The sequence below is a fragment of the Carassius gibelio genome, chromosome A25, assembly GCF_023724105.1.
Source record: "Carassius gibelio isolate Cgi1373 ecotype wild population from Czech Republic chromosome A25, carGib1.2-hapl.c, whole genome shotgun sequence".
Taxonomy (NCBI): Eukaryota; Metazoa; Chordata; class Actinopteri; order Cypriniformes; family Cyprinidae; genus Carassius; species Carassius gibelio.
In genome coordinates this window covers 5,463,272-5,476,831 of record NC_068395.1, presented here as the reverse complement: position 1 = coordinate 5,476,831, position 13,560 = coordinate 5,463,272, and the positions used below count along the sequence as shown (strand labels likewise).

General features: G+C 34.1%; 1 protein-coding gene across 4 annotated transcripts in view; it reads right to left on the bottom strand.

The window, feature by feature from the left end:
* Positions 1-1,201: 1,201 nt before the first annotated feature.
* The window catches only part of LOC127947485 (cytosolic carboxypeptidase 4), a 150,842-nt gene continuing 138,483 nt past the window's right edge, over positions 1,202-13,560 (bottom strand). For 3 of the 4 annotated variants that reach the window (XM_052544643.1, XM_052544646.1, XM_052544645.1), the window contains exon 24: positions 9,215-11,509. In XM_052544643.1, coding sequence (XP_052400603.1) covers positions 11,230-11,509 — 280 coding nt within the window. In that variant the 3' untranslated portion in view covers positions 9,215-11,229. Of the gene's footprint in view, positions 1,303-9,214; positions 11,510-13,560 lie in introns of those variants that run through there. The other variant, XM_052544644.1, reaches the window with a different exon arrangement.

Sequence of the window (13,560 nt, the reverse complement as noted above, 5' to 3'; positions counted from 1 at the left end):
GCTAAAGGTTTTGCAGTTTAGCTAAGCATAGGGTTTTAACATGTTGATATGTTTCAAATGTAATATTTTTATTTTCTTAATGTAACCTATCTATCTATCTATCTATCTATCTATCTATCTATCTATCTATCTATCTATCTATCTATCTATCTATCTATCTAAATTATAAAATTATAATATTAATTATAAAATGGTTCTAATTATTGAGTTATTATTTTTATTAGGTAATTCATGTATATTCTCTGAAAACAAGTATTGTTTTTTTTTCGAATGAAAATGTGTGCACTTGAGTAAATTGATCTTGTTTTAAAAATTTGTAATACTGATGCTGATTTTGAAAATGTTTGCTTTTTAATTAAACATTTATTTGGACACATACATGTATGCAACGTTCTGGCTCTGACATTTCCAAATGCTTGCACAAAGTTTGGTGTGACGAAATGTCAGTGGCAGTATCAAACCTGTACAGAATTAGAATCAGTGGAAAGACAGGGGAAAATGTCTGTACTAAGACTGTGGAATGACCTATTTAACTTTTGGGAATTAGAGACAAAATCTTATTATATCTCTGTATTGGACGATGTAGACAGCATTCAGTTTTTTTAGAATCCAATGCATACATTTTTTTTTCAATCTTCACAAAGTCACAACTCCACAAACTCCACAGTAGCAGTTACCAATTCCATTTGAGGGCATTCACTTTTTGCTTCTTACTTTTTCATTCTTAAAGCTGAAGTGTGCCATTTCAGTGCATTTCTTTTATTAAGCTAACAATAGGATTTAACCAACCCCTCCCACCAAGTTAGCCATTGGTCAGACAAATTGATAGCCCCACCCACATTCATTCTACTGGATGGGCCACGGTTGCCCTGTTAGATTGGCTGGGACAAACTGCAAAAGCACCACAAAGGAACAGTGTTTACGCTTTAAAAAAAAGGTTGTCTAAAGTTGTCGGTTTTAGACAGGATACACCCTAGAAACCCACACTGTCCTCTTTAGATTTGGCTGATATCTGCAGTCACCTTATCACCATAGGACACACCAGTTCCTGGAGATCCCAGCGGTGGGTTGTCACTCAAAAAAACAGCCCTCCACCGAAGTCAGCTGTTCACGCAGCATTCACATACCTGAACACAAACAGATATTTGGCTAGTCTTTGGTAAGTCTTAATAATCCTCCTAATACTGCTGCTTTAACTCACAATGAATGCATTATGGTAAGTGCCAAAGGCCCGGTCGTCCCTGTGGAGCAGATGGGATGAGAGGGTTCACAGCTGGCCATGTTTACCTAGCATTTACTTTCCTAATGGGAGAAAAGAGAGAAGGAGATAAAGAAAAACAAAGACACTGACTTTGGCAGGAAGTAGCACACAGCTCTGTCAAAGACTTTTTTTTTTTTTTTTTGGCAGAAACAATGATGCAATAAAGGAGATATTCAGTGCTTTTAGGGAATAGGATGCAAGATGAGTTCATCAAAATATTAATCTAGCTGGGGGAAAATATTGAGAAATATTGTTTTGAATTATTTTGAACCTGCTAATTTTTCATAGGTCATATATTCAATGCATACCCACGCTTCTTGATGAATCAAAAAGCTTTTTGATCTCAGTTATCTTCTCTCTCTCTCTCTCTCTGTGATAATACATTGACACAAAATATACAAAATTATATATATATATATATATATATATATATATATATATATATATATATATATATAGTTATATAGATGAGGGTTTGCGATTATGAATTTCCAATTTAAAACTGCTTTAATCTTTCAAGTTTTAATAATGATTGAAAGCTGTTAATAATATTTGACTCTGTTAAATTAATAATATTTATAATAATGTTATATAATTCATATTTGGGGAAGTCATGGCCTAATGGTTAGAGAGTTTGACTCCTATCCGTAAGGTTGTGGGTTCGAGTCTCGGGCCAGCAATACCATGACTGAGGTCCCCTTGAGCAAGACACTGAACCCCAACTGCTCCCCGGGCGCCGCAGAATAAATGAATGTCCACTGCTCCAGGTAGGTGTGTGTGTGTGTGTGTGTAGGTGGTGTGTGTGTGTGTGTGTTCACTGGTGTTTGTGTCCATTTTGGATGGGTTAAATGCAGAGCACGAATTCTGAGTATGGGTCACCATGACTGAGTATGTCTCTTCATTTCACTGTATGATTTATATCACTCACTTATTTTGATGTATCTAAAGTTTTCTTTTCTTAATGGCCTTTTTTTCTGGCTGAACCTCCTTTTTTCTGAAATAATAATAATAATAATAATAAAGTAAAAAGTTACAAAAAATTAATAAATGGCAGCACATTTACAGAAAATAAATAATATTATTTTTTTTTACTCAAGAAGGAAACTTTAATGAAAGGAAAATAATTTAAACACACACACACACACACACACACACACACATATATATATATATATATATATATATATATATATATATATATATAGTCCACTATAACAGCAGGACATGCGCACAGCTTCCCTCTACCTGCCTCTACTAGCCACTGTGTTCTGCTGGGTAGCACACATTAAACATTTATTGTGCCCATCCCGAGCAAAACTCCATTATTAATTTACAGGAATGGTTTCGTCCCAAACCCTTGATGGAATACAAATGAAACATGGCTATTTGTATTCAAGACTGCTTTCATTCCCATATATATGTAAAAGTAATACTTTTGTTTTGAGGTCGATTTAACTGTGTAATGAGTGTCGAAATTGTGTTAATGTATTCGTAGGGTGAAATAATTTGAGTTAAATCTGATGTGGCATGATTATAAACCAAGTATGACCAGAGAACAATCTGTTCAAACTCATAATGCGACAATCAATTCTCAACAATTTCAGGTATATTCAAAGTGACTGGAAATTTGGGATGCCAGGGCGCAGCTGGAGACCAAGGTGGCAGAACTTATAATTGCCATATGAAAAAGTTGTTGGGTAGATCTGAAGGAATAATATTATTTAGTTCTGAGGAACCACATTGCAAACCTCAGGGAAAGATGCTGACCTTGAATTTAGCTTTTCTTAACTTTTCCAGTCAAATATTGAGTTTTCTAAATGTATTTTTAATACAATGTCAAGACAAACCTGGAATTACTCTGTGTGCTAGGATTTCCACTGACTTTTTTCTTGATTCTTAACTCACGCATCTTGAAAAAACACATAGAATCCAAAGATATACCCATTAGCTGGGGAGAGAAGAACATGATAGCCAAGGGGGAGAGAAATGCTATTTCTACAGCGTTACGAACAGGAAACTAAACAAGAGACAGACGATCATTCTTGTGTGGCTCTGTTGCCCACAAAACATATAGAGGCGCTAATTTAATTTCATGTTTCATTTGCCGCTGGTGCCACAGACAGAAAAGTTAGAATGGCATCCCAAAGGTTGATGTTTGACTTTGCCAGCTGTAGGAATCTACTGATTTCCGGATTTTTTACTTCTTATCAGCTGTCTGCGACGATGCACAACAATTTACAACTGAAGATGCTTTCAACTTGTGTTCTCAAATATTTCAACATGAGTAGGTATTCACATGTAAAATTTGATTTATTATTAACAAATTGACAGCATGTAAACCACCTAGCCTAACCAACTTTATAGAAGCACAAATATTCACAAATCCTTTTAGGTTCATACAATTTTGAACATATATATCATAGCCTAGCCTAGCATAGCCTAACAGAACACAACACAAAACACTAATAGCCAAATAATTATTACCTATTTATTACACATTTACAAAACTTTTTACTTTCACAAAACACTGAATATATATAACTTTCAAATATGTATCCATTATAGTATGCTGTACATAGCTATAAAAAATTGTTAAAATGTTTCATCTAATTAAATATAAGATAGTAAATTTTTATTTAAAACTGTATATATATATATATATATATATATATATATATATATATATATATATATATATATATATATATATATATATATATATTGTTAAAAATATTCTGTACAATATACGGTAAAAAAAAAACAGCAGCTCTGGTTGCCAGAATTATACCGTAAAAAAATAAGTTAAAACCGTTTTTGGTTTAACGGTTTTATACCGTAAAAAATATAGTTACACTGTTGTAGGTTTAACGGTTTTACTTTATATTTACAGTTTAATACCATAATTTAACTAATATAATATTAATATATGAACTTATTGAAGCACTGAAATCTGTTTTGTACCTTTGTATTACACTGGTAACCACCAAAAGCAGGTGGTGATGAGAGAGTCACGTGATGAAACAAAGCCCATCACAAGCAGCTTTTAAATAATAAGATACATAGAAGGTGCACGTGTCATTCACACAAGCACTAAACACCATTATGGTGAGACTCATTAAACTGAAATATGCAATAAACATTAAGAAGAAACATAGTTATTTCAAAGAAAAAACATCAAATTCAAACAAAATTTGAAATGCAACGCATTGAAATGGCAGCCCTCTAAATACATCATTAAACTGAGATACATTTTATTTGATAAACCTAAAACTTTGGGGGGAAACCATCAAAATAAAGGTGCATGATCATAGAAAGCAGAACTTTGGAAAGTAAATGTGTTTTTATACTCTAAAGGTTTTCTTCAAATAAATCTCCTTTCACTTCTGTATGTTGATGTATGAATCTTGCTTCAAATAAAAAAAGAAATACGATTTTACAACTGGAATATAAGATTAAAAGGCCTTATTGCTCCATGTAAATGTATTGTATTATTTACAATTGATTGTTCATCCTCAATGAACAATATTTACTTTTCTTTAAATGAGTATGGACAAGCAAATCAATAAGGACAGAGCTTACTAATATTACTGACAGCCCGCATTTAAGATGCTGAAATGTCACCTCATAACCATAATGAAATTCTCTGAAGAGAAACATTATGTGTAGGAGGGGAGGCGTGAATGAGGGGATATTTAAACAATTTATGAAAGTACGACACGAGTGACTGCTGTCACCTTTTTCATAAAGCAAAACTGATAAAGACTCGGACATATAATAAACCCTCAGATCACCATTAAACCGACTGTTAAAGATGAAACAGTCTTTTTGTGTATCTCCCGGCAGACGTTACTGACTGAGAGTGGGATTAGCTGCATTTTATTTATCACAGATAATCTATTGCTGAGTTCTTGCTCATCTGGAAATATCATGTTGGAAAAAGCAACCTTGCAACAGGCTGCAATCACGTAATGGCTAAACCGGCCATGAAATGTTTTTGTCTGGACGTGGGTTCGATCGATCAGGCTGTTGTTGAGGTCTGTGTTCTACACATGCGGGTTAGAAACAACCTAAAGGTGATATTCAGTACACAAAACGCAAGCCTTAGGCTGCTAAACACAATTACACCAATAACATATGCAAGATTCAGTTTTTTTTGTGCCAATCAACATGATGCTGTCAAACTGTTGTAATGAACTTAAACAGTGCAGTCAAAAAAAAATAATAATAATTTCAAGTCTTGTGTTTGTGCTGTTCGTGGAGGATTGGTGATGCTTTCCCATTGGTTAGCGACTAGAACAAAACAACTGTGCTCAAATTCCCAATGCTTCACTCGAAACCAAATTATCTGGCAGAACTACTTCTACTGTACAGTCACACCACAAGCGGTGTTGTGAAAGCTAATTAGCTACTAAGCCAAATGCAGCTGCAAGGTACTCATGATTTGGATTTAAACTTTAATCATGCTTCTCCTTTGAAAACGAGTTCAACTAAAAGCTACTAATAAACAGCTAAACTACATTAAAACTGTGCTCAAAACAAAATGACAAAAAAAAAGCCTGTTACAGGAAAATAAACGCTGTTTTGTGCTGAGCTACTGGTTCTTTTCTGAAAAAATAAATAAATGTAGTTATTAGCCATGGCATCTTGCAGTCTGTATTGAGCAGCAACCATATTTGCGTCACAAGTCCATCAAAGTGGCCATCCGTCCTAGGCTTGTCAAAAGAGCTAGCTTTCCTGACATTAATTGTTAGTAGTGCAGCACATTTTCAAAGTTGTGCATGCCTCCCTGAGAGAAGTGCATTAAATCCTCCACGCAAGAGCACAGAAAGTGGCCAATTATCCACTACAGACATATTTAACACAGGTAATTTAGTGTCACACTCTTTTTCACGACACTTATCTGCTATGACAGTGACGCCTGGGGCAAAAACAGACTTGAAAGCAAAGTGAACAAGAGAAAGGAAAATTCTCTAAAAAGAGCTTTTTATTTAAATATTTATGTATTTTTAAAGGTGAGAACGTTTGCTCTGTAGGGAACAAGCTTTCTAGTTTCCAAATATCTTCCAGTTTAAAGTTTGGATGTACCTGCTCTTTCTGACTTGTATAATTTTGTACAGTTTAAAATTATAGTAAACAATATCAATTTTTTTTTTCCATAATACCAGGATTTTTATAGTTAATATGATTTTTTTTCATTTTAATTTAGTTTAACTTTATGTACTAAAATAATTAAATCTGTAATAGAAATTAAGAAAAATCATATAGTAATACACAAAATTACTGAAACTTTCAAATTAAAACGTAAACCAAAAACATAAAAATGGATTAAAATAAATAGAAATAATAATTTTAATAAAGCTGCTTTGAAACAATTTGCTATTAAAATAAAACTAACTTAAGTTGACTTTACCAAGTGCTTAAAGTAATATTCCAGTAGCCTTATGAACATGCATGAGCTCAAAAGTCTCATGTGATCTCATGTGATCACATCCAAACCGGTATAATACTCTACAATGGAAACCAGTGTCACTATACAAGAGCTACATGGCTCAGTAAAGTTATTTTTCAACTGGCAAGACCATAAATCAAAAAATGACACACAATATCCAGACGGCAGAGTTAATGATCAATGTAAACAGGTTTCAGTTTGATAGGAAGATGTACCACACAAAGCATCCAGCAAAATCTAATCAAGTTAAAAGGGAATGACACTCATTATAAACAGAGCTTCTGATCAATGTTTTATTCATAACACTAAGATGCTTTTCAATTCTATCAGATTTTACCATTTTGGACAGTATTAGGCTTCTCCTGAGGAGTTAGAGATTTAAATTAATGATGAACTGGCGTCTTTTTCCCCAATGAGCCTCCTGTTGAAATTTCATGTGCTTTACATGCATGGTTTTAATGAAAAAAACACCTGCTTTTCTGAAGCAATTGTTACACAGTTTTTTAACGGAAGGAAATGAAAAAAATGCATGAGAAATATTCATATTTAATGATCAATTTTAAACCGTAAACTTCATATATTCAGCTGGAGACAAGCATGTTTGTTAGACTCAAGACAGTCTATGGTTTGCACTGACCTCTCAGTCCTGAAACGCTTCTTGAAGGGGATTGAATCATGAGGAACCACATTTCCTTCATCTCTTTAGAACTGGTGAGCTTCAGAAGTTTTTAACTAAAAACCTAAAATGACCACTGAAGAAGAAACCCAAAACAACGTTATGTAACCTTTAAAGAAAATCTGTCGCTAAAATATAGATTTTGGAAAGTGCAAAGTGTTTTTGAAAGCTTCCTACATCATACCATCCTTCCCTGTGTTCCTGTGTCAAATCCGAGCTCCCTAAAGCTATTTAGACAAAAACACCTGCTAGTTGAATGTATGCGATAATGTAGTAATCACTAGCACAGGCATGAGAGCTCCAGGAGGGTCATTTGTTGGGGAGGGGACAGTAATGCCGCGCTCGCTACCGTTTCTCCACTCCGTCTGCGCTGGCTAGAGCCGAGCAGCAGACAGACCTGGAGAGAGACACAATTAAGAAATGCAGTGGTGTGTGCCATGCTCGGTGTCTGCAGCATACCAATGAAGACCTGCCCACCTCTCCCTGCTCAGGTATGTTGCCCACCCTGCCAGGATCTAATTAAACCATCTCTTTGTAAATGGGAATGAGATTACAGGACAGTACAGCATGCCGTTTGCTGCAGGTTGCTGGAGGTCACAGCTAAGTCATTACCTACCCCTAGATTGAGCCCCGAATGACACAGGGAGAATGAAAATAGAGTCATTTCCCATACTGCCTTTATTCAGAGAAACACACTGCACTTCCCCTTCTTGGTTATTATTCTGTTGCAGCAGCACTGTTTACTGATTTTTCTCTAAGTATATACTTCACGGATGTTTTAGGTCCTGTGCAGTGTTTGTTTGATAAAACGTTATATTATTATTATTATTATTATTATTATTATTATTATTATTATTATTATTATTATTATTATTATTATTAGTATTAGTATTATTATTATTATTATTTTATAATAAAAATGCATTATACATAAACTCAATATTTTCTTACTGCATTAATAAGCTATATTAAGACATTATATAATAATAATAATAATAATAATAATAATAATAATAATAATAATAATAATAATAATAATAATAATAATAATAATAACAACAACAACAACAACATATTTTGGATCACTTCCGAAGGCTTTCAGCTGAATTTTTTTTTTAACTTTTCTTAAAGTAATGATTTACGTTATTTCTTAATTATGTAGCTTAATAAAATAATGAGTATAAATATATGGTATATTTACTATTATTTTATATAATAATAATAATAATAATAATAATAATAATAATAATATATATTTTTGGATAATTTGAATTATATCATCTAAAAGAATACCGTTTCTGAATGTAATAATTTAGTCAAGTAGTAATCTTTTAATAAACTAGCTTGATAAAATAGTGAGTGTAGCTATGTAAAATGCATTCACTATTTTAATAATAAAAATAATTTGAATAGGCTATTAGCTATTTAAGAATTTGAAGTTTCGAAATGTAATAATTTAGCAAAGTAATGATTTCTTAATACCAAAAAATAATGACCGTTTGTAATCTATTTACTATTATGTTATGTATATGTGTGTGTGTGTGTGTGTGTGTGTGAGTGTGTGTGTTTATTTCTTATTGTTTAATTAAACTTCTCATTAATGCTATCATTTTGTTTATTCAGCCACTATCCAATTATGCCTGTTGACCAAATCCACTATAATTTTTAAAATAATACTGTCTTTGTGTCACAGAATGTAGTTTTTTGTGAGTTTTTTTAGGCGAGGATGTACTTTTTTAGACTTCAAATATGTGGTTTGTTAATAAATATATTGTATATTTTGCACTCAGCATAACGACTTTTACATTGAAAGAGACTGAAACAGGGCTGTAAACAAGTAAATTATATTTACTTTCAACAACAAATTGTAATATGCACTGAGTAGCGCTGTCATTAGAAATCACCCTTAACAGATGAAAGGACAGTACAACAAAGATATCGCTTTCCTCAGCAGACATTCAAACTCACATTTTACTGTGAATATGAGATTGAGTTGAAGAATGAATTATGCATCAGTCCAGCTCTCTTTCAAAAAATTCTACATGAGCTTTTACTACAGTAATACAATATGCTTTTCAAGAAGCAACTCGTAACTACTTTTAATGAAGCAACTCGTTCCTTTGTTACTAGTTGTTAAATGATGGATTCTAAGTAGTAACAGAGGCTCGGGCTCAGCTGTGAAACTGTCAAACCATGGCGGAAGGAAGTATTGTTGCACAAAGTAGGGTTTTCTAAGGAGGGACACTGTTGTTATTTATTATATATTTACACACTTGTGTCCTCAAACTGTTGTATAAGTGCAATATTGCACTTGTAGCAGTGAGATATGTCCATATATCAGCACACTGTGATTACCTACAGCGGAGCTGATATACAGGCATATCGCACTGCTACTCGTGCAATATTTATCATAAATAAATATACACAACATACAACAATTCATCTGAAAGAATGTTTCTTATTGTAATAATTTCTTAATATTTTGTAGCTAAATACAATAATGAGTATATAATGTAATACAATGTATACACCCACGCACACAGTTTTAATTAATTCTGCTTGCAGCTACAGTATAGGATACTCAGGGTTGTGATATACTAGTAATACAGTCTTGGCTGAAAGGACTGCAGGCTGATGCTACATGCTGCACTTAACACCCTTTAGCCAGGATTATATTCATAGTAGGGGTGCTCCGATCACGATCGGCCGATCGTTATGCGCATCTCGTCAGTAAAGCCGGTTCTCTAATCAGCGGTTAATTCCATCAGGTGCGTGATTTCACATAGAGCAGCTGTTACTACACAGAGCCGTTGTTAATAGAGAAGATATTTTGGCGCATCTTCTCAGTTAACAACTGAGTGATTGGAGCACCCCTAATTCATAGCATGGCTATATTCATAAAACAAACAAACATTTATGGAAATACAATAATATTGTTGATTATCAAACTTCTGTCTGATAGACCGAAGATGAAACTGCAAATTTACTCCGGAATGGCACAATTCCCTGTGAGCAAAAAGTGTCAGTATCTAATTGCAATTGCAGGCTTCTATTGGATCCTTAATTTGAACATGGACTGACATGAGTTAGTCTTTTTTAGCTACGGTCCAAACCAATGGTTGTGTGAATCCAATTGAGCGGAGATGACGGAACTCATTATACAAAACATTCTGGATAGAATTTGGATGAAATCTGGCTCAAAGGCTGGCTTTTGTAAAACACATTTCTCCACCGAAACCTCTATGTCTGCATAAATTGGATAAGATGGGAGGAGGAGGGAAACAACATTGATCTGACAGTATTTTACTTTGAATTTAATTTGGTGTCTCTTTATACTGTTTCATATATATATATATACACAGACACACACACACACACACACACACTCACGAAACTAAGTCATACAGTTACTTTTTATACACTAACATACATGTATCACTTTGGAACTAATAACCTTAAAAACACACATGATTACTGGTTTTCACAATCTAAGATAATAAATACATATTATTAAAGGTAAACTTTATATGCAGTGCTATCTTGCAATATCAAGTGTTTACTTTCGAGTTTCAGCAGAAGACCACTTATACAGCAGAGTACTTTTGTCAGCAAGCTACCAGCCTCTAGTTTAGAATAAGAGCGATTCGTAAACCAACCCAATGCATTAACCAAAGCATGAGCTCATCACGCCATTAGGATTATGCAATGCGTATTCAAATAGTTTATATCAGGGAGCACAGGTAAAGGGACTAGTAAATGTTCTGCAGGTGTGCATGTCTTATTTAGTTTCTCGGACTAAATACTAAATGTTTTGGTTTAACAGAACAGACAAACAAAACAGGCCTAATGTAAGTAGCCATTACTGATGTCAATGCCATTACACTGTCCAGCCTCGATTGTCAGAGTCTCCAGGGCGTCCTGTTTCAAGCAGTGAGGAACGAGATGAGACTTCCTGTCATTACACCGCCTCCCGTTCCTACAGATTTCTGCATCTTCTTCATCCTCTTCCTCACTGGAGGTGTTACCGTTCACCTCCATGTCTAGTTCGTTGGCACCAAATGGGTCACTGCAGGATGAATATTCAATCTCCTCCGTGCAGGGTGGTTCATCGTCCTCGAAACAACTGAGGAAGCAATCACAATGTTGTTATCATTAAGCCAATTAAAACAAACAATTAAAAACATTTTGTTCATTTTAAGCTATCATTACTGTACATACATATTATAGGATTATAATATTAGATAAAAAAAACTAATTCAATTTAGAAAAAAAAGAAATTAGACATAAAAAAAAGAAATCTAACTAAAACCACTATTTTACTAAAATCTAATTAAAAACACAAAAGTACATAAAATTACTAAAAAAATCTATAAAGTGCCAACTAAAAATATAAATGTTAAATAAACCACATGAAATTACTAATAATAATAATAATAATAATAATAATAATAATAATTCACAATCTTAAAACAATACTAATAAATAAAATTACTAAAATACTGCAGCAATGCATTTGGAAAAAAATAAATAAATAATAATTCAATGAAGTGCTCTGTCTTCACTTCATCACGGAGGAGCGAAATTAATTTGAAAGGAAATGCACTGCTCTGTCTCCACTGCTGGATCCGCCGAAGGATACTGTGACCTTGAGTCTGGTGAGCATTTTGATTGACAGTAAACATAAAGCCCAGTCACACTAATCAGATCAAAACCACAGGGATCCATGGAGAACGTGGATGTGACGAGCAATCCGATTCGCCCCTCCTCACCACTGGTGTGTGTGTGTGTGTGTGTGTGTGTGTGTGTGTGCACATATGAGTCTGTTTATCATTTTCTCTGCCCTGGGTGAAAATTAAAGGAAAAACATAACATCTGCTGTGCCACAATGTGAAGAGCAACATTGTATTTTTCCCACTTCATTATATGGGAAAGATGAGATGACACTCTGGTTGAGAGACAGAGCATGTGGGAGCAGTCTCATGAGACGCAGGAGACACATCCCTTTCACAAACAAATCACGTCCTCTTGACTCGCAAAATGAACCAATTTGTTATGCGGTTGTCAGTGCGGCAACAGGTGTGAGTTACTCGTCTATTCTTCTGGCTGTTACTGGGTGGCCAAATTCAGTGCGGGACACATAACAAGCAGGGATTTTAGCGTCTGTTTTGTGGTCAGAGCACCTGTTGATTGTAAGGGGAGGTGATTTGCATATATAGACCACGTGACGTAGGTAAATGCAGATTTTTGAGGACTTGAACTGGTCTTTTAAAAGGATGTTAAACAGAACAGGTGTTCCTAATAATCCTTTAGTTGAGTGTATATATATATATATATATATATATATATATGTGTGTGTGTGTGTGTGTGTGTGTGTGTGTGTACATGGAACAGGTGAAAAGGAAAAATACATCTCTTATGGCAACATTTGATGTTACTTTACTTGTGAATGAAAGACACCATAAAAACCATTGACCTCTCTTTTAACTTTATAATGTTTTTGTGAATAATCATTTGTTTCATTTTAAATTCATTCTGCACCAGTGAACCACAGATGTGTGTACTGAGCCTGACATTCATTATATACTTGGCAGAAAAACACGAAACACATCAGAGCCAAATTTGAAATATGTTCGGATAAAATTATAAAAAGGCAAAAAAGTTAATAAAATAATATTCATTAGAAAATTATAGTCAATTTCAATCTAAACAAATTTTATAGTCTACTAATTACTAGCAATTATTTGATGTTCAAAATATTTGGAAACCATTTTCAACTAAGATCATGTGAGCTCTGGAGATGCATCATGATACTGCAGGAAGGACAACATCAATATCAACTTCCAAAGAGTTATTGCATACATGCATCAATAACGTTTTAATGTCAGAACAGAATAAACTTCTAACGATCAGTTTTAAGGAAACAGGGCACCTTCATCTGTTTAAGCAACACCACCATGATCGACAGTACTGTTTGTAGCTGCTCAACAATGATGCAGGTTTCTGACTTGATGAGCTTCATTCTCTGAAAGCAAAGACTTTGTGTACTTGTGCAGAGTTGCTTTCAATTACTTTAAGTGGCCTCTGAGAGCGTGAGCCGTTCATTTCTGTGCCACCTGGCCAAAGGGAGTCCATGCATCTTTGTGCCAGTCAGCAGGTTGAGTCATAAAACACAAC